The sequence below is a fragment of the Melampsora larici-populina genome (genome assembly GCF_000204055.1).
Source record: "Melampsora larici-populina 98AG31 unplaced genomic scaffold MELLAscaffold_77, whole genome shotgun sequence".
Taxonomy (NCBI): domain Eukaryota; kingdom Fungi; phylum Basidiomycota; class Pucciniomycetes; order Pucciniales; family Melampsoraceae; genus Melampsora; species Melampsora laricis-populina.
In genome coordinates this window covers 192,913-214,015 of record NW_006768841.1, presented here as the reverse complement: position 1 = coordinate 214,015, position 21,103 = coordinate 192,913, and the positions used below count along the sequence as shown (strand labels likewise).

General features: G+C 38.6%; 5 protein-coding genes across 5 annotated transcripts; 2 read left to right on the top strand and 3 right to left on the bottom strand.

Moving 5' to 3' along the window:
* Window positions 1-92: 92 nt before the first annotated feature.
* Window positions 93-3,692, top strand: MELLADRAFT_118403 (uncharacterized protein; the record flags this gene model as incomplete). The annotated part of the gene is made up of 11 exons (XM_007417735.1): window positions 93-181; window positions 317-333; window positions 436-671; window positions 752-941; window positions 1,019-1,256; window positions 1,344-1,428; window positions 1,518-1,838; window positions 1,913-2,076; window positions 2,173-2,534; window positions 2,601-2,782; window positions 2,871-3,692. The coding sequence occupies 11 exons, from the start codon at window positions 93-95 to the stop codon at window positions 3,456-3,458; spliced, it is 2,472 nt and encodes an 823-aa protein (XP_007417797.1).
* Window positions 3,693-4,904: 1,212 nt separating this feature from the next.
* Window positions 4,905-6,456, bottom strand: MELLADRAFT_40549 (uncharacterized protein; the record flags this gene model as incomplete). The annotated part of the gene is made up of 4 exons (XM_007417673.1): window positions 4,905-5,372; window positions 5,443-5,622; window positions 5,689-6,067; window positions 6,134-6,456. Coding segments are annotated over 4 exons (1,350 nt in total), but the record flags the coding sequence as incomplete, so codon positions are not given.
* Window positions 6,457-10,424: 3,968 nt separating this feature from the next.
* MELLADRAFT_118401 (uncharacterized protein) lies at window positions 10,425-13,439 on the bottom strand (the record flags this gene model as incomplete). Its single annotated transcript, XM_007417729.1, has 3 exons — window positions 10,425-11,488; window positions 12,419-13,284; window positions 13,368-13,439. 2 exons carry the CDS (start codon window positions 12,800-12,802, stop codon window positions 10,736-10,738), a joined length of 1,137 nt encoding a protein of 378 aa, XP_007417791.1.
* A 2,042-nt stretch (window positions 13,440-15,481) lies between these two features.
* Window positions 15,482-17,458, top strand: MELLADRAFT_73483 (Cu/Zn superoxide dismutase; the record flags this gene model as incomplete). The annotated part of the gene is made up of 6 exons (XM_007417693.1): window positions 15,482-16,101; window positions 16,193-16,314; window positions 16,379-16,532; window positions 16,604-16,682; window positions 16,757-16,843; window positions 16,904-17,458. 6 exons carry the CDS (start codon window positions 15,795-15,797, stop codon window positions 17,202-17,204), a joined length of 1,050 nt encoding a protein of 349 aa, XP_007417755.1.
* Window positions 17,459-18,625: 1,167 nt separating this feature from the next.
* On the bottom strand, window positions 18,626-19,061 carry MELLADRAFT_40539 (uncharacterized protein; the record flags this gene model as incomplete). Its single annotated transcript, XM_007417671.1, has 3 exons — window positions 18,626-18,702; window positions 18,782-18,855; window positions 18,931-19,061. 3 exons carry the CDS (start codon window positions 19,059-19,061, stop codon window positions 18,626-18,628), a joined length of 282 nt encoding a protein of 93 aa, XP_007417733.1.
* Between the last annotated feature and the right edge of the window lie 2,042 nt (window positions 19,062-21,103).

Here is a 21,103-nt window from a genome sequence, read left to right as displayed (position 1 = left end):
AAATCTCATTATCAAGATACCTTTCGATCTACTTATATTACTCATAACTCTTCAAAACCAAAACATTCATCACAATCTCAAAGTATTTCAATATGACTCGAATCGCCGTTTTAACTTCTGGTGGCGATAGTGCTGGAATGAATGCCGCTGTTAGGAGTGTGGTACGAATGGGTATCTCAAAGTAAGCGCTTATAGCATCTTTGCTTTGTTGGTCGGTTCTTTAGTCTCTGAGTTATAGATCTTAGATCCCTTGCTGATCTTTTTTCATTTTGCCATTTTTGGATTTACCTTTGGGACAATAACAACAAACAAAAAGGCGCTGCGAAGTTTATGGTGAGCTAGATTAAAGTGCTTTGTTTCTTAAGCGGGTGGTATGCACTGTGGAAACTCTAGATCAGGCTCCTAATTGTTCGCTTTGTCTTTTTGATCATTCAGTTATCCGTGAAGGATGGGAAGGCCTTGTACTTGGAAATCAAGACGACAAGAAAAGTGTTCCCCGAGAACCTCTGCGTAGGGCACGGGCTCAGACCTCTGATCGACCACTCTCAAGCAATTTCGTTCCAGGCTACTATGGAGGTGAATCTTTAAAGGAAGGTGAAGCTGATTCTCAACTCAAAGGTCGTCATATCATTCGAGTTGGGTGGGATGATGTGGCTACCTTCTTGGGCGAAGTATGTCACTGCCTTTCTTCTGCTACTTTGACTTTGATGACTTTTCTCATCTTTTGGCTTTTTAAATCTTAACTTGATAGGGTGGTACCTTGATTGGAACACAGCGCTCAAAGGCCTTTCGCGAGATAGAAGGTCGTCGGACGGCTGCCAAAAACTTGATTCTCCATGGCATCAATGCACTCATTGTATGTGGTGGTGATGGATCCTTGACGGGTGCTGATAAGCTCCGAGCAGAGTGGTCAGATCATGTTAAAGCTCTCCAAGCTGCTGGTAAGTTACTGTCACATTGCTCAACGTGCCCTCTGCTTCCTGATCACTGCTCTGACGTCTTCACTCATGTTCTATAGGAGAGATCACATCCGAGCAAGCCTCAAAGTACACCCATTTAATCATTGTAGGCTTGGTTGGATCGATTGACAACGATATGGCAATGACTGACCTGACCATCGGAGCACAAACTGCACTTCATCGAATCTGTGAATCTATCGATAATATTTCCTCTACCGCCTCCTCTCACTCTAGAGCCTTTGTGGTTGAGGTGATGGGTCGGCATTGTGGTTGGTTGGCTTTGATGGCTGGTATGAGGTAAACATCCATTGCTGTCATAATTATTCTTTCCATTCTTGAATTGAAGCATTGACGGATCACCATTTTCTTCTTTATCCAATCTAGCTCAGGAGCAGACTACGTTTTCATTCCAGAAAAGCCACCTGCATATGATGACTGGGAAAGCGAGCTATGTGAATCATTGCGAAAGGTGAGGGCATTTACCCATTAGTTAATTCCCCAGATCAAAAGTTGTTTTTGAACTGAAGAAGTCCTGTAATCCGATTGTCTCTTACATAGCATCGTGAACTAGGAAAACGAAAGTCTATTGTGATAGTCGCTGAGGGTGCAATCGATAAGAACCTCAAACCGATCAAAGCAGACTACATAGCATCTGTGCTGACCGATCGGCTGAAACTCGATACCCGGGTCACCACCCTCGGCCACACTCAACGTGGTGGTCGACCTTGTGCTTTGGATAGAATCCTGGCAACCCTACAGGGTGTTGAAAGCGTGGACGCCGTACTTGATTTGGTGCGCAACGGTGGGGGTGAAAGTCCATTGATTGGAATTGCAGAGAATCAAATCATTCGAGTCCCATTGATGAAAGCTGTTGAGATGGTCTGTTATATTTTGAATATCCATCAAATCCTCTTAGCATAGATACTCACTTATGAATATCTGATCTCTTTCAGACTCAAACTGTCGCAAAATGTATCGAAGACAAAGATTTCAAACGGGCCATTAGTCTGAGAGATTCTGAATTCCGCAACAGTTTTGATGCTTTTGCAGCCACCACTCGTCTTGATGATCGAATCAAATTACCATCAGCTCAAAGGATGCGAGTCGGGATCATGCAGTTCGTCAGATTTCTTGATCTCGTTTGAAGAATGAGTTGCTCAGACTTACATGGGATTTTGACTCTTGTTTGTTTTTGATCTTGGGTTGATATTAGTATTGGAGCCCCTGCTGGTGGAATGAACGCTGCGACCCGAACCGCCGTTCGATACTGCCTGACACGTGGACATACTCCTCTAGCTATCTTCAATGGCTGGACAGGTCTACTTGAAAACCATGTCGAGGAACTTGGATGGCTAAAAGTAGATCAATGGACGACTCGTGGTGGTTCTGAACTTGGAACGAATCGAAAGATACCTACAACTGAAAACTTGGCAGAGATTGTGGATCGAATCCGACAATATAAGTTTGATGGGTTATTGTTGATTGGTGGGTTTGAGGTTTTGACGAGCTTGATGGTCTTGGAGGAGGGTAAAGAGAAACACCGAGAATTAGACATACCCATGGTTCATCTGCCAGGTGAGTTCAAATTATGGAGTGAAGATGATGAATTTGAACTCATTCTTGATGCCTAAAATTCCACAGCCACGATCAGTAACAATGTACCTATCACTGAATGGAGTTTAGGTAGTGATACCAGTATCAATGTCTTGGTTGACGCTTGTGATTCGATCCGACAAAGTGCATCTGCTAGTCGGAATAGGGTTTTCGTCGTGGAGACGCAAGGTGGAGAATCTGGATATATTGCTCTACTCGGTGGTCTTGCTGTTTGTCATTTTCTCTATTATCCGGATCTCTTGGTAAAAAGATATGGAATTTTAGTTGAGCTCATGTTTCTTCTTGATCTACATATAGGCTGGGGCCAATATTGTTTATACGCCTGAGCTACCTGTCACACTCACCCAACTGAGTGCTGATGTCGAATTCTTCAAGAAGAGATTTAGAGCTGATCCTAAGGGTAAATCTCAAGGAAGGCTTCTTGTTCGATCCGACAAATCCTCTAGTACCTATACCAACGAAGTAGTCACGAAGATCTTGAAGGAAGAAGGTGATAAACTATTTGATGCACGACAAGTCAGTCTTGGACATGTTTTACAGGGTGGAGTACCTTCACCAAGAGATCGAACTCGAGCAGTGGGTATGTCGATCAAATGTATTCAATTCCTTGAAAGACATTGTATAAAAGTAGTAGCCTGTAATAAAGAAGCCGAAACCCCCACCGAAGGAAGGAATACAGGTTTACCAACAGTAGAGAAATCAAGTGGAGAAGAAGAAAACTTTGGAACGATTGTGATCACTAGAAGTCAAATTCGAATTGCTGGATTAAAAGAGATGGTAGAAGGAGCCGATTTAAAGAAAAGAAGAGGTAAACAAACTTGGTGGTGGGAATTAAAGAAAGTAGTGGAAATCATGAGTGGTAGATTACAAGATGGATTTGAATAGAAGAAAAGATTTCAAAAAGTCAATTTATCATTTCTTGAAAGCAAAACAAAAAGAGCAAGTTGGAATGATTGTCTTTATCATAGAAAAATTTCATTAGAGTTTTTTTTTTCTTTTTTTTTTCTTTTGCTTTCAATTTTGATGTTTATAGTTTGTGAATATCACATGTAGTATATCTCATGCTAGTTTTAAAAGTGTAGTTGATCTAGAGTTTTTTGCAATCAAGAAAATTTTTCCAAAGAAATCGATTTTGTAAACTGCATCAAGTTCTATAAAAAAATCACAGAAGCGCCTAGGTGTAATCTGATTTATACCAAAGTGACGAAAAGTTTGCAAGATCTAACATTTTTCATCCTTGAATGTTTTCTTTTTCAATTGAGCTTGGAAAAGGATCTAGAGATGTATATAGATAGATAAACCAGATCCTTAAATGTTCTATCAAAAGAAAGAATCAAAAGATCTCTCATTTGGTTTTAACTTTTTTACCAATTACTTCACTTACCAATGAAATTTCATGTTTGTACAAGTTCAACTAGAACCATGCTCATCTCACAGTTCACTTCATCTCAGAGTTCACAAATAGATTCAAAACCAAAAAGATTGTAAACCCAACTTGAATTGAAAGTTGCAATAAAAAAAGGTATGTATAATCATCAAGATCTCAAACAAGATAAAAACTTCAAACAAATTTTGTCTATTTTATACTTCATTCCAAAATGAAAGAAAAAAAAATCCATTTCTCTCCTTCAAGAAGAAAATCAAAAAATCAAAAACCACCACAATCTTGATTAGAAAATCTCAAATCTTCAACAAGAAATCTTTTTTCATTCTACTGGAATATATGTATATATATTCACCAAATCCAAGAAGAAAAAAAAAATCTTAAAAACAGAAATGCATTTTAAAAGATAATTCCAAAAAAAAGAAAAAAAGAATTTGCTTTACAATTTGATTTTTTTTTTGCAAAGATAAAAAGAAAGAAAGTTTTGTGTGTGTAGGTGAAAAGAATTGATCAAGTCCGTAATACATGAATAACAAAAAACAAAAAAACGAGCAAAAAAAACATTGATAATAAAGATGACAATCATGTTAAAACGAGTTACGAAAAACGAAGAAAGGAAATTGTAAAGGAAAGGAAAATGCGATTTAATGAAAATGCAATTTAAGTGAAAAAAGAAAAAACTGATTTTCAAAACCTATAAGAAGAAGAAAAAAAAAACGACAAGTTGTTAAAGAAAGAAAAATAAAGATCAAAAGATCATAAAGAAAGGCAAAAGAATGTCATGCGATTTGCAGGTTTATGAAGAATGTAAAAACGAGGGAAAAAAAACACGACGAAATAAGAAACCTCCAATTCGATTCCACTTCACTTTACTTTACTTCAACTCCTAAAAACTCCTGAAAACTCAAAAAAAAACTTCTCAAACCTCCAATCAAATCAAATCCAAATCAAATCAAATCCAAATCATCATCTTTCCTATCCAACAAGAAATCCAACGCAGACCCACAATCGCTCCCCCCATCCTCCCCGTTGCCCATCCCAGTGTTCCTTCTACCCAACCGATCTCTAGCCATCTGAAGCAACTCATCATTCCCAACCCTATTCCTCAAATCCTCACACTCAACCAAACAAATCTTCAAATGTTCTTTAGTCTCATTCAACTCAATTTCCATCACCCTCAATGTCTTTTCATACTCTTCTATGATCGGTTTGATGGCTATTTCTAAACTTTGTTCTTGTTCTAAAACTTGGGTTCTTAACCTCTTTAACTCTTCTCTTTCAATCTCATTCAGTTTATGACTACCACTGTTTCCATGAGCCGTGGACGGGTTCACTTTCTCTTCGTTCATTGTTAACTTGTTCTTGATATCTCGCGTTCTAGAAGCATACCTCAAAGTACTCATACTTTCTCCAACCTAAACCAAAGAAAAACATACCATCAATAAAGTATTGATAAAACACTTTTGTTTAAATTAAATTCCTTACATTCGAAAGTTCAGGCGAAACACATGCAATCATCATCGTATTCGAATTCCCACCAAGACTGTCTTGTAATAACCTAGTCAACTTTGATTCTCTATAAGGAATATGATGATGATGAGAAGAAGTCGAATTCGATGAATTCGAAAGTGCCGAAATCACATTTCCCAATGCCGAAAGACCCGACTAAATGAAACCCACCAAAAAAACATATAAGAAACCAATATGATTCATAAAAACACAATCACTCACATTGATGGCCACTCCTTCCTTAAACCTTTCTCCACCTACTTCAGCCTTAGTTTTCCTAACCCGTTCAGACCCAGCCAGATCCACAAAATTAAACTTGCTTTTCCTTCTCAAGACGACCTGATTAGATTTATGTTTCAACTGTTGATCGAGCATCAAACAAAAGATAGCATGAGACCTAGAAGACTGAGCATTCATCTGAGTAGCATTCGTGACCCTTCTACCTAACCCAATCTGTAATTGGTCTAATGCTTCAATCGAATCTTTCACCATCACTTCTCTTAATCCTGTCCAACTTATTCCTCCTCCTTTTTCTTCTCTAATTTGAATGCTTGGAAAAGAATGAGGTGAAGGGGATGGGATTCGTCCGTTGCCTAGATGACTTGTAGGTGTTCTACGTCCATTATTGTGACTACTACTAAGAGAATTAGATGTGTTTGGGATTAACAAATCTCCTAGTTCATCATTATAAACTTCTAAAAAGGCGACCTTCACAACCGTTTGTTCAACAATCCATTCTGAATCTTCTAATGGATTCTCAATCAAATTAAAAATATCTTCTAATGCTCTAGGAATGATTCCAGCTCTCGTACCCGATGAAGGTCCGGTTCCCATCGTATATGATTTACCTGTACCCGTTTGTCCATAAGCAATAAGAGTAGCATTAAATCCGTTCAAGAATCCTTTGATCAAATCGTTCTTTCTTAGCAAGGTTTGATAGATTTCTGATTGTGAATCGGTTTCTGGTCCAAAGATATGATCGAAACTGAAATGAGATTTAGGTGCATTGGTGGGATTGGTGACTTCTACTGTAGTTTGGTTTAACTGTTAAAATGAATTAGTATGGTTTGAATCAAGTGAGATTCGGTTGAGAATGACTTACTAGTTTGAGTGAATGAGATTGACCAGGTTTAGGTAGATTGATAGGTCTTCGAATCCGAAGTAAAACTGAGATATGATTAGGAGGAGTAACAGGAGATGAAGCTTGATGAGGAGTGTGTAATGAACGAGTCGATTGATTGAGTTGATTTGAATCTAGATATGGATGTGTGGTGGTACTTGATTTGGTTGATTGAGATAGTGGTTCTAGAAGTGTGGTGTTTGGTTTTGGTAAATTAAAGTATGATTCTTGATAGGTTGTGTTAGATCTAGTTAATCGAGGCTGGGTTGTGTTAGATCTGGTTAATTGAGGATGAGTGATGTTTGGTTTAGTAGGTTGAGTGATGTTTGATTTAGTAGATTGAGAATAAGTAGATTGATATGGATGAGTATCACATTTGAATTGAAATGAAGAAGGAGTAGGTAAAGGTTGAATAGAATCCAATAAATCAGAAGTTAAACTATAATCACTTGTAGCCGTACGAGGAGTAGTAGGAGTTGAAGAAGAATGATCACTTAGAATCGAATCTCTTGAAGTTGAACTGGCTGATCTAGTGATCGATTGTTCTTTGGTCAGATTAGTTGATTGATTTGAATGAACATATTCAGGTAATGATTCTTCACGTTGGTTTAGATTGGTGAGTTTAGGAACCAGAGCAGTTGTTTGATGGTTTCTATGAATCTTTCTAATCCGAAGTGGTCTAGGTGAAGGTAATGAATGAAGTTCATGATTAGCTTGAGTTTGAGTTCGAAGAGTAGGAATCGATTTAGAATGATGAAGTGATTTGGTAGGTTGATCTGAATGAGAAGTAGCTAATGAAGGTCTTGTTGAAGAGAGTGATGGAGTGAGAATGATAGGATGTAATCTTTTAGTCTGATTAGGTAAAGTAGGTTGATTGATAGATCTTAGATTATGAGTTGATTTAGTTTGTTTGAGTGATGGTGGTTGATGTTTGATTAAAGAGACTCTTCCATTGGTAGATTGGACTATTGAATTCTTTCGACGTGATTGAAGTATTTGTTGTTGTAAGTTAGAAGATTGATTTTCAAGTTGAAGTACTGGATGATTATAATGATGATCTGATTTAGATCTTCTATGAGTGTTATTTGGATTGTTAGTTTGATTTAATTTTGGATAACTGATTTGTAATCTGCTGGGTTGATTTGATTTGATTTTGATAGGTACTTTACTTTGAAGATTGATAGTAGTACTCATTTGATTTGATAGATTGAGTAAACTGATGATAGTAGATGATAGTAATCTGAAGATGGAAATCTGAGAGAATGTTGTTGTTGATGATAAAGTGATGTTTCGGGGGTTTTTAAGCAAAGCAAGCGATGGTTGATTAAGTTTGTAAATTGTAAATTCTATCGGATCGGATTCAAATTTCTAATTTAAACTAAACTAAAACTCTTCTCCATCCCTCAATCACGATCCATCACGTCTTCATATTCAACTTCAACTTCACCCTCTTTCTGTTTCATTTCAAACCCACAGATTCATATGGACCCTATATCAATCTCAACTACAAAACTCTCTCATCTTGCAATCAAACATTCATACTCGGGCGCACAATAACCACAAATCAATCATACAATTCCAAGTCATCAAAACTCAAAGTATTAACCCGCATACATACATAGACAATCAATCAACACACGGACCCAACCTGGGATCCGCACGGAACTTACCTGGTATAAGCATATCTAGAAACCCAGTAAAAAACAGCAGCTTCTGATTATTGATATAGCTCTCATCTGCGATGACAGCACAAAATAAGACCTTCGAGTTAATGACTTGAACCGCTTCAAAACGACACAAGGGCTCAAATCCAAATGAAACACTGAACACAGTTCAATTTGAGTTGAATACTTCAAGAATCAACAGGGTCTGAAACTTTGGTGAAAGTGCATGCCCCTGTTTAGGTATGTACGAAAAGACCCTTATGGGCACCGGGCATGCCCACAGCTACTTAAAATGAAGGGTCCCATTAAGACATGTTTCTTTCACACCTACGAGTACGAACAGAGTATTTTAACAGCGCGGAAACCTCGAATCAAGATTGAAGAACTATCAAAACCTCAAAAAGTTTACTCGATTTTTAGATTTGTAAACTTTACCAAACCGAACGATCATCATACGAATCATGTCTGAATTTCCAACAGGTCAGTCTCATACAATTTCTCATTCGATCAACTTTTTTCTCAATACGATTTGTTAAATTTATTGATAAAGATCACAAATATGTATTGAACGATTGTTTTTTTCTTGTGGACATAAATTAGGTTGGTTTTATATCAAAGTAAGTGGATTTGATTGCATTATTCTTCTTGAACCTTCTTAATTCTTAAACGTTTGGATGATCAATTCTGAAGTGAGACTAAATTAAAACTATATTTCTGTTCTTTTCTTCTAGTCATTATTATCGAATAAAGTCTTACAACCTCAAAGTGGAAGTTACGAACCTGTGCGTTATCAACATTGATTTCATCCTTCCAAACCACACAAACAATACTGAAGTGATATTTTTCCCAAAATAATCGTAGACAAGGCTAGTCGTAGTCGATCAAAAATGTAAGTTTTTCTTTTCACCAAGCTTCATCTTTCAATATAAGATCTCATCGAAAAACCAAAACCACATCTCATTGATTTTTACTTGGTTTATTTTACAGTTGGAGATGATGCAGTTCTACAACTATGGAAACATGAAAATGGTTATATAATTAATAAAGCTACTAACCTTTGTTTAGATTATGAACATGGAAATTATAAACGATTAGGGTAATACCTTTTTTCCTACTTCTTTATGATGATTGATCACTGATGAGTTTCTTATGATGATCTTTTTGGGACGGTTCATGTTTTTAGTGATATACATAGTAAGCCTTCTATCCCGTAAAGTAAAAATCTCATGTTCATTACGATCATTTAAATTTTGTTTACCTTTGGTTTGGTTACAACATTCGAAATTTAACTACATTATTGCAGTATGTCAATGGCACAGAAAAGTAGGAAAAGATGCACACAATCAAGTAAGCAATTAAAATTTCCAAACTTTTAACCAAGCTTTATCTAAACAACTCATCGATTTTTGTTTTTTTCTTCAGAAATGGCTTTATCGTACTCATAATCTAATTGCATGTGTAGATGACATCAACCGAGTCTTAGACATCAAAGTAAGTAACCCAAAAGCCCATCTAATCAATTTTCACAATCCCTAATCATTTCTTCTTTCATTTTTGATTTTTCTTTTTTGTTTTCAAAAGGGTTCATCCTTACTTCCAGGTTCAGAAGTCTTATTACGTAAACTAGAAACCCATCAAGGTTCACATCCACCCAACCAACGTTGGTTAATCGAAATCCAAACCGACCAAGGCTTACCAGAATCTTTATCAGTCTATGATCCCGAACAACTAACCAGTTCGTTTTCTTTCTCTAAACTCTCAATCCTCCCAACATTTGCTTTTGATTGATCTTTTGGAGTTCTTGGTTTTGGTTTTTTCTTAGGTAGTTTTGCTGTACCGGTCGAATCGGTTAATCCGTGGACTACATTTGATTCCAATAAAGATCAAGACGAACCTGGAAGTGGTCAGAATGCTTATTATCCATCTTGATATAAACTCGAGTGCATTCTTTGTTTCTTATCTCCTTTTCTTGTTATAAAAGCTCTCAAATATTATCATCAGCTTGTATCTTTCCAACTCGTCTTCTTTTCTTCAATCTGATAACTCATATGATAAAGTACTTTTTTGTAATGTTTTGATTTTGATCGGAAATTGATAAATCTTTCTGATCAAACTGTGAATAATCAAGATCACTGTATTCAACTTTTTCTCACTTTGAACATGTTGTTGATAATGATGGGAGTATTTGAGAAAGTCAATAATTTGCAATTTCCTACACATTATACCAACAAAAACCATGTCCATCAAACATTATTTACAAAAACAAAAAAAACTCAAATCGTCATGATCATTAAAGTAAACAAACCTTTGCAAAAAAAAGTATAAGCTAAACAAGACCTCGAAGAAAGAAAAAAAGGCATTCATAAAAGATATAAATGAATTCTGACCAAAAGAAAACCAAAGGATTACAAAAAATCATACGAATTAATTGTAAAAAAAACGTCATTCATCATCGGAATTTAAAAAGATACCCAGAAAAAGCGCTTCACTTAGCCAAGATTCTAGATAACCTACGACTAGCACCGACTTGATCAGTCAACGGTCTACCAAGTTCATCAGCTTTCACTTGTAACCCATTAGCAATCGCTTTGTTTTCTTTTTTGGTTCGTTTCTTTTCTTTTTCTTCTTCTTGATGTTGTTTAAAATGAAATGCTAATGAGTTTTTCATAAATCCTATCTTTTGTGAAAACTTGGATGAATTCGCTTTAGATGGTGTTTCTGATTCTTCGTTACTTTTTAATTCTATGGCTTGACTATCTGGTCTATTGGTTGGAATGGGGGCCTCTATGATTGGTTCTGTACTCGGTTGGGCATGTGAAACTGATTTGGTTGCAGGCTTGAGGTTTGGCGATGTTGGTGAGGTTGATGATGTTGGTTCAGGTGCAGTTGAGCTTTCTTGGATGGATGGCAATTCGTAATCATTAGAAGTTGGTTCAGTTCCTTCAATACCACTTTTCTGACTACCAGATGGAGGTCTATCAGAATGAACTGAATCTGCAGCATCAGTCTCAGCATGATGTCTAAACCTCGGTCGACGTAAAATTGGTTCGGCTGTTTCTATTTCTGGACTTGAAGTGGAAGTATCATCATCTTCTACCGAGGTTTCAGTCTTACCCCCTCTTAACTCATACTCTGATAAACCAATCGAATTTGGACCAAGCCGATGATAGCGAGCCAGCATTTGTTTGCGTCTTTGAGCAGCGAGCTCTATGAGTAATGGAAAATATGTTTCGTGATCCTATTGATCCAAAAAAGAATGTATATATTAAGCTGATGTAGTAAATAAAAGTCAAGTGATTTGATACTCACATATTCAAACTCTAGCTGACCTCCGAAACAACTTTTTTCTAATTGTTCTACAGGAACGAGTTCGGTCACATCAGGATTGAATCTATCAGGCAAAGCAAACAAAACAAAAACACCAGGAGAGTAAGTTTACCAAAGAGAATCATGTATTGTCGATTGTGCTTTTTTGTTTTGATCATCTCACTTAATCTTGTCGGCCGTTCTAGAATCCATAAATGGTTTAACCAATTTATAAAAACCCCAAAAAAGCCACGGCACATTGATCAAGACGGCTCTACCAAGTCCTGTGTGAAAGATTAAATATTAATTTAATCAGTGAACATCTTGTCATCGATCTTTCAAATGTTAGAGAATACATGAAAACTCACGTTCACAATAATAAGTTTGAAGAATGTTTAAAACTTGTTTCGCTTGAGCTAGTGTAGTAGCTATAATTTCAAGAAGATGAAAGTCAGTGTATTATGATGTATAGAAATAAAGTCATGATAAGAATAAAAGTACTAACGTTGACCAGACGCATTAGGGACTTTAGATGAACCAAAGTCAATGAGTAAAGTAAGTGCCTCTACACCAGGTGGCATTAAATCAATAGTCCTTTCAAGACACCAGACCACAAATTTAATTTGATCTTCTGATGGTTTGGTATTCTGTTTGGCAGATATCTTAGAGTTAGTCGATGTACTTGTTGGGTTTTGAAGAAAGATTGACTGACTTGACGATAAGGATACATGTGTAAACAAGGACGTGAATGTACGTCGTAACCTAAGACAAACTGTTTACCAGTCTTTGACTTTTGAAAGCAAATCAAAAGTTTCAATCATCAAATCCAATCTTGGTAAATTGTTTATATAAATCAACATACCTCTTTAGAGATCATGTCTATATCCAACTCATCTACACCATATTCTCTTCTCCAAACCAAAGTTTCTTCGATTCGATTAATGCAAGCTGTTTGATTCCATCTAGTAGCTCTACAGGTTCGTAAGATGAATTCACGAGAACAATAACATCTTTCGATATCAGAAAGAGGTAAGAGAGATTGAGTATCTTTTTGTCGAAGTTGATTAAGGGTGATGGGTAGCTGATAATTTGGCGTTGATAAATGATTTAATACATTTTGATAAATTTCAGATTGAGCTTGATTTAATTCGGATGGTTTAGGTGGTAAGGTAGCAGATTGAGCTGGATGTTTTAAACTGGATAAAAATGGTAACTTTTGATGTTTCAACTGATTCTCTTCATTCATCTTGAACAAATAATATATGTACTAACTTCAATGAGATAGAAGATGTATGTATGATTTGTAAGTAGAAAATAGTAAAGTGAGTTTGTTTGTTTGAGATGGTTCACTTCATTCAGATGTAGGTTGTAGGTTGCTTGCTTTAAATGGTTTACTCTTTAACCTGGATGTCTGTTGTAGTTTATGATGTTTGATTGATCGTTTCATTCGATTTCTTTTTCAGATTTCAATTTACACTTCTCCTTCCTGGATTCGTAAACCCGACCGTTAGAGACTGTTCATGTTGTTCCTTACTCATCTTTTGAGTTCATCACTCAAGCTTGGTTTTTAAAGATTTCATGATTCTGTACCTGATCTTGTTTTCATCCGACCGATCTCTTAAACCTTTCAATACTTCAACAATCGCCGTGGTTGAAGTGTCGTATGAAACTACACATGTGTAGATGGCCGTCGGACCGTGCTCTTTCATGAACCCGTGATTTCGAAGCCTACTGTCAACACCGAAATGGAAGTTCTTGGTTACATAAATCGGTTGATCCAAAAGCCGTAACAATAGACTCAAGCCGCGCACCCACTCTCACAAAAGTTCCAGAAGTTGCTCTACACGGATGGACGATGAACGAGTTTGATGTTTTGTAGGCTTCCAAGACGCTCAGATTGTTGCTTCATTTGGCGCACAGGACTTGATGGCGCAAGATCTGCAAGGTCGGGGTTTAAGTCAAAGACTTTTTTGAACACAAATTTCTCCAGTATCGCAATTAGCCCCCTATCGAGTTGATCTTGCTCTCTTTACTTCTGTGACTTGGCAAATTTTCGACTTTTGCAAACAGTACTCTTGTTATTTTATTACACTACGGTTCAAAAGTTTTATAATCGTGATGGGATTTCACCGTCTGTTTCGAGCATGTTGTCTTTATATGCCGAGAACATGCCCCGTAAAAATGTAACGTAATGAAGTTGCCAACATCTTGGTCGTATGTTGGTCAAATACTTATCGTACACGATCGTAATTATGTTGTAAGCAGCTTGCATTAAGCAGACAAATCGCCTCAACTCGCACTGAGTTGCACATACTCACAACATATTGTTGATACACTCTTCACACTCTTTTTGGTTACATCCATGAAATGTGATTTACACATCAACGAAGCATAACTCCAGTGTTTCTGCAACATGAATCCAAGCCAGATTTTAATTTGTTTGTATTTTAATCTCATTTCAATTGTTTTTTATCTGTGCATTTATTCATTTATCTTTTATTTTTTGGATTGTCTCTGCTGTCCTCAACTGAGCCCTCTCCATTCACGAGGTGAGCGTGGCACAAGAAGCGCGCCTGAGAAGTCAAAATATGGGGTGGGCGTACCCTAGAACCAGCTTTGAGCTTTTTCTTCCGTCACGGTCTGCACTCAATGTATAATGTTAGCAACTTTCCTTGAACTAGATAAACAATGAGATCCTGATCTAATCATCAATTCCTTACAACCAGCACATTGTCTCAATCAAAGAACAATGATAAAAGCAAGAACAATTATAAAAATTCATAACAATTGTCATACTCATACACAAGATATGTGAACAATGATAGAAATGCTAAAGCAATAGTCAAAACAAGAGGACAACCACAAACACATTGTCAGATCACTTATACAAGATGCAAACAATTATCAATCCAATCATTGTAACTTGATGTGCTATTGGTGATTGGACAGTAGGGATAGCTATAGCATGAATAGGCAGACAAATAAGTAAGAACCATGAGAAAAAAGCCAACCGGTTTTACAAGGATTGAATTTCCGTAACTACAATAGTGAACAGGCAGCAAAATAAGTAAGACATATGAAAAGAAAAGCCAACGCGGGTTCCACAAGGATGTGGAACTTCAAAACAGGAGACAAATAGTTTATATGGTTCTTAGCACGTGACTGATGTGCCGCAGTCGTGTAAGTGACTGCAATAGAGAGCCCATTCAGCAATACCTCTCTAACAGTTTTCTCACCACCAGCCCGACGGATAGTGTCAGTGTGACTTGACTACTTCAGACAGTCAATCAAACAGCCCCAGGCACTGCGGTAATGTGCAATATGTGCTGACAACTCGCCGTAAAGTGGGGCTCATGGATTCAAGCTCATGATTTTCTGGCAAGGAGGAGATTGGTCTCGGTGTTGGGACCATATGAACAACCTGTCGCGTGTTGGAAGACAATGCAATGAGATTGATGAGTGCTATAAAAATGATTTTAAAAAACTGTTGCAAGATATGTATGTACAGCATGCCGTCAGGAAGGTGAGGATGTGGGAAATCGAAACGAGAAGCGATCTGGAGAAAAGTTTGACAGCTTGATCAACGTCAATCACTCAGCCACCGTGTGCTTGACACAACTTTGTACAAAAATGACTCGTTCAGATAAGCTGAACGTGTTGGAACGGCAAGCCAAAAAAACGCAAGAAGTTAACGATCAAGCTGAATTTGTCAAACGAGTCGAGGCAATCGACTTAACGAGCGTCATATGAGCAAAGCGTGGGACTTGAGGCAAATCATAGAAGAAATTTGAGCACTGATGATGACAAATGAAAAAGGTATTGGACCAAGTTCAGTCATCAGCAGTGCGCGATCTGATGACATCTTCTGACTGATGAAAAGGTGTAGAAGAAAACCACTGAGATGAATTTTCTTAAATCAGTTCATCAACTCAATTCTCAAATCGTAAATAACCCCTTTGAGGATTTTTTTTCCATCAGCATCTAGTCCAGTCCATCTCACCCGCACAATTCCCTCAAAGCATATCAAGCTTCAAGTGAGCTATAAGTCAGACCGTTATATACTTTTCCATCTGCCTCACCCGCTGTTCTTCGTCACCCAAGATAACTGATCAACCCACTGTCACCTTAAATAATAATTATTTACATCCTTACCTTCTCAATTCCCTTCGTTCTTACCGCACTTACATCATAAACTTTCTTTATAACTTTCTTCATCAGTTTCTTTCAAGATTCAAATCATGATTTCCGAAATATTTGTAGCTTTGATCGCTGCCTCTTCCTCTCATCTGGCAGTTGCAGACGGCGTCAAGACTGCCACGACTGCCACCCTTACTGCTTCCACTGCCGCCTCTACACCAGCGCCCGGTCTTGCAGTCGCTGTGAACAACACCAATAGTCTTACGGCTTCTTGCTTATTAGCAGGTTCATTTGGCGTATCTGGTAACATTCGATTTACACTCGGAAACTCTTCTGAAGAGGTCGATGTGAAAGTATCAGTCAATGGCCTTATGGCTATTAATTCAACTGCTCAATTTGCCTATCACAGTTTAGTCTCAAATTCCTCTCAAACTTCAAGCACACATTCCTTCTCTTTTGACTTCGATTGACTTGAGCTTGCTTCTCAATCTCTTCACAGTCCACACCAATCCTATCTCCGCAGACGGGAACTGTTCTTCAGCCCTTGGTCATCTTGATCCATTGCAAGTCACTGATGGACTTACATGCGACCCCTTGATGCCTCAGTACTGTCAAGAAGGAGTGAGTCATGACTATTTATGCGTCTGATTGGCACCACTGTTCTAACCACCCTTTGCTCAAATAGGATCTCGCTGGACGACATGGGAAGCTTCCAGGAAACGTGTCAACCGCTGATGTGGACTACAGCGATAACTTTATCAGATTTTGGCCTCAACCTTTCAGTATCTTGGGCCGAAGTATCGTTATCCACGCTCCCAATTCCACGCGGCTTGCTTGCGGTAGGCTCAATCCTACGCTTTCGCAATTTACAGACTACTGACCCTCATGGACTTTCCTTTGATGCTACTAGGTAACATTACATCCTTCGTAGATGGTACTGCTGATGAGAACGGTAACCCGACCGGCAAGCCATCCAACTATACTACAGAGTGAGCTTTAGAGTGCTATCACGGTCCTTTGGTATTTTTCTGACGTTTTGATCTACACCTTCCTGTCTCTCCAGCTACCCCACCAAGGCCTCTCCTCCCGGCGCTAAGGTTTCTCCTTTCATCGGCACAATGACTGATACTGCAGCACTTGCTACCATCACGTTAGTTATCTTTCAATCTTGACTAGCTGACGCCGGATCTAACTAGTCTTTCGATCACAGTCTCCCAGTCGCCTTACCCGACGTTGGTTCGGAACCCAACATTGTTTTTACATCTTCTGTTGTTACACGAACCATCAATGCGACAGTGACCACCTTGACCTTGCCAGCCGCTGCTCCAGCCGCGACTCCATTCAACTACACTGCTGGTGCCACACTTCCGAGTCAATCAGTGCTCCTCACCATCAACGGCACCACAAATTCTTCCACTACCCCTGGAAAAGGAGCTGCGTCCTCAGCGTCTCAATTCATCCTTAACCCCATCTCCTTGCTCATCCCCTTGTTCATTGTGCTCATTGTCTGATCTTAGTTTATACTTCTTATGTGCTGGTATCATATCTACTCGTAATCTGCAATCAGGAACAATTTGTCATACATCCTCACCACCTTTTCATTTTTTCAATCTTTTAATTTTCATTGGCTGGTTTTTGTCCATTTATTTATAACTGTGAATTTCAATTCTATTCTATCACAAGTTGACAATCTATATAAGCTTCTTTTCTTTTGATCTCCCTAAAGCAATGCAAACAGTATAAATTTGCGAAGCCTTTGAATATCAATCCCAGGTTGCCAGAACAAATCCGGGCGCCCAAGACAGCTGTATAGATAGGGTGGCCTTTGCAGACCACCCTCAGAGCTCTGGAATCCACACCAATCGATCGCAAATAATTTGAGCTATGCATCGGCACATTCAATGAAGAGCATCAGAGAGCATCAAGACCCCTGAAAACGTTGCTACAACTGCACTGTATCTGGGCGTTTGACATGGTTCCAAAGAATGCAAAGATTGTGCAGCAATTCACAGCTTTAAAGTTGACTTACGCGGCAAAGAAAGTTTGCAATTCATGTTGATGATGTCATTGGATGGTGAGTTTTGATTTACATAAATCGATCATTTTATTCCCTCAATAAACGATACGCTCATTTGATGCCGCGTGACAAACCCTTTCATGCATGGAATTGAATCTCAAAAGAGAATATCAAGAGGAAATGAATTCGGCATTGAACTTTGTGCCCTTGGCCCAGATAAAACAATTACAGAGGCGGGGTTGGTTGAAGTCATCGCGAGGAAGAAGTGACATTCCAGACTCCAGAGTCACTCACCCTTCTACAAGCTAGGGTAGAAGGTGAGGTTGTTGGGTCCGGACTCAAGTTGGGATTGTTTATCAATGATAACACTGCTCCTAAGCGAGAACAGTGACAACCCATTCGAGTTGTTGGCATCAGAAGACCTTTATACTAGCACAGGATCCTCTATTCAAGGTTTGCCATCGAGCGCGGGGCAAGGCAACTCGGACCGAATGAATGATAAACCCCACTAGAAAACTAGGGTTAAAATTTTAGTTCTGTCCAATGTACCCAGACATCAAGGACATTTTCTTAAACAGGAGTCGAACCTAAGCTTCAGAGTCGGAACTGACTGAACTTCCTATAAACATAAAAAAATCAAGGCCCAGACCAAAAACTGAGATGTAACTCTGAGGGGGGATGTTGAGTTTGGCATACACAAAAAAAAGATCAAATCAAAAAGCACAAAAACGAGACACACCGAAGAACTGATTAATGTAGAATAGTGATGATTAAATAAAAAAGTATGATATACATTTAGGCGTGCTTATGAATATGTATATTTGCATTAGTTGAATGATAAATTCAAGTCGAGTTAGATTGAGTAGCTTGATGATGAATATGCAAGTTTCGATTGAGTGATAGGAGAAGGGTAGGCTAGATTCGGAACCCGTATTGTTCCATGCAAGCTCGATGAGCTGCGATCAGGTCTGCACACCTTCGACTCGATTCCTCTGAACGGAGTAAGAAAGCGATGAGAAGACATGAGTAATTCGTTTGTATTTAAAGGTTGAGGATAGATCAAAAGCTGACCAGATTCATCAGGAGGCCCATATCTAATGAAACAGTCGTCCCGCGATCGTTTGGTATCAGGACATGCACAGCATCTAAGGCATGAGTAATGAGTCAGTTAGCTAAGAATGATATGATCGATATCTTCAATAGTGCATACATTCACTTACGGTCTGATCCCTTCAGGGTTAAGTGGGTTTTTGATCGGGTCACTACTTCCACCTATCGACTGAGATTCAGTTTCTGGTCGAGATGTAAAGGTAGAAAAGAGTGATTGAAATGAATTTCCGAAAGAGAACATTTGAATTTGATTCTTCGATTATGCTATTGAGAGCAAGTTGAAGTTGATTGGTGTAAAAGTTGAGAATGTTATAAAGTATTTGATGATAATTTTTGAGATGGAGAAGTGATTGTAAAAAGTGGACTAAAATTGAGACCGATTGAGGTATTTTTGCTGTATTAAAACTCATTCCGAACCTTTCCACACATTCAGCAACGGGGCCGGGCGGCGGGACCGCCGGTGCAGGTACTGGAAAAGTCCGGGGATTCAGGTGGGGCGGGAGTCGAGGTGCGTCCGCACTGTGCGTCGCACCTGTTGCACCTTGCGGGCCAAAAATGGGGGGTGCAAGAGGTGCGAGGATATGAGGAAGCCATATCTCACCGGGGGGAGCAGAATCAGGTCAATAGCAGGGATTTGCTTGATGTTCAAAAAATTCATTGGTCCAACAAAAATCAGTACGTAAAGCACAATCACAGTCAAAATCCAGCATCCATTCATAATGGTGGAGCCCTCAAAATCAAAGTGGATTCATTCCAAGAGTTTGAGAAGAACAGGTTGGCTCCTCAAAAAGCCAATTTGGTTGTCATTCCAGACAGCCCCAGTCCATCCTGGAGTGCTGATAAATTATAATCTATTTACTTGATACTTTGATTGTAATCAACTTGTTGTTTTGTATAGAACTATTTAAAAAGTTATCAACTAAAAATATAAGAAGATTTCAAGAGGGGATGCAACACACCCCTTGCACAGGGGGTGTGAGCAACACACAAATCGCAACGAAACGCATTGAAATTTCGACTAATTTCGTTTCGTTGCGACACTATTGAAACGAAATGAGTCGAAATCGAAATGTGAACCGAAATGCTTAAATTGCCGCAGGGGTTGCGATGCGTTATGTAGACCGCATTAATTCGCAACATGAAATGAAACAAAACGCAACCGAAATAAATTTCGGAATTTTGTAGGTACAAAGAGACTCAAAGCAGCTATTGTTTAATTGACGGGCGCACACAAAGGAAAAGAAATAAAAGAAAGCAACAGACTAGGAATTAGTATATGTATTTAAGGATTATATATATTTGTCTTTGAATCCAAAAATCGAGCATTATTATAATATCTTGTATAGTATTTTGAAGTAATAAGTTTGAAAATCCATATTCTTAGGTCTTTTTGATTCACTTCGAGTTTTTTTTATCTTTTATCTTTTGTATTTCAGCTACGGCCTCATCATATTCAGCTGGAACCTTTATACCTTGATGAAGCCATTGATGGCACCCTACAGCACGCTCAATGGTTCGTGGGGCCAGTCCTCGGTCTGCGCTGGCGATCCTTCCAGCCGCAGAGAACGTACGTTCACACGCGCACGACGTAGCAGTACATGCCAGATAGTCACGAGCCACCCGACTCACCACAGGATACAATTTGTGATTCTCCTACGTGAAAAATTGAGATATCATAGAAGAGTTAGTTGAAATAAGAAAGGTTGGTGAAGTAAGCTATGTAGTACGTACTTTCCACCATGCAAGAGGAGAGACTCCTTTCGATGCAATAGTTTTTTTATCTAAGTATTGCTTGAGTTCCATGTTTGCATCAGATGAGTCGTCATCATCTGATTCATCGCTAAAGTCGTCAAGGATGTCCTCTGAAGTTGGTGGCATCGACATAACTGGTGGTGGATCTCGGTGGCTCTTGGTGCTGGGCCTAGAAGATATTTCGGCTGCAAAAGAAGCTTCGACCAGTCCTCGGACCCTTTCAACATGTTCGGGAAAATACTTCTGAAAGAACTGCAGTCGGGCTCGGGGGTGCATTGCGGTGGCAATTAGTATAGCGTCACATTCGAGAGCTTCGGCTTGATATGATTCTATTTGATGCTTCATAGCGTCGATGGCCTTGCCGAGTTCAGGATATAAACTTCCATGTTCCTTTTTTGAGTCTTTGAGACGTGCTAGGATGTTGATATATTCCGAAAGGACACGGTAAGCAGTGGGATGGTTACCTTCCATAGCTAAAGTAGTATCTTTGAATATCTGTTAACAAAAAGTCAGTCGCATTATCATAACGGT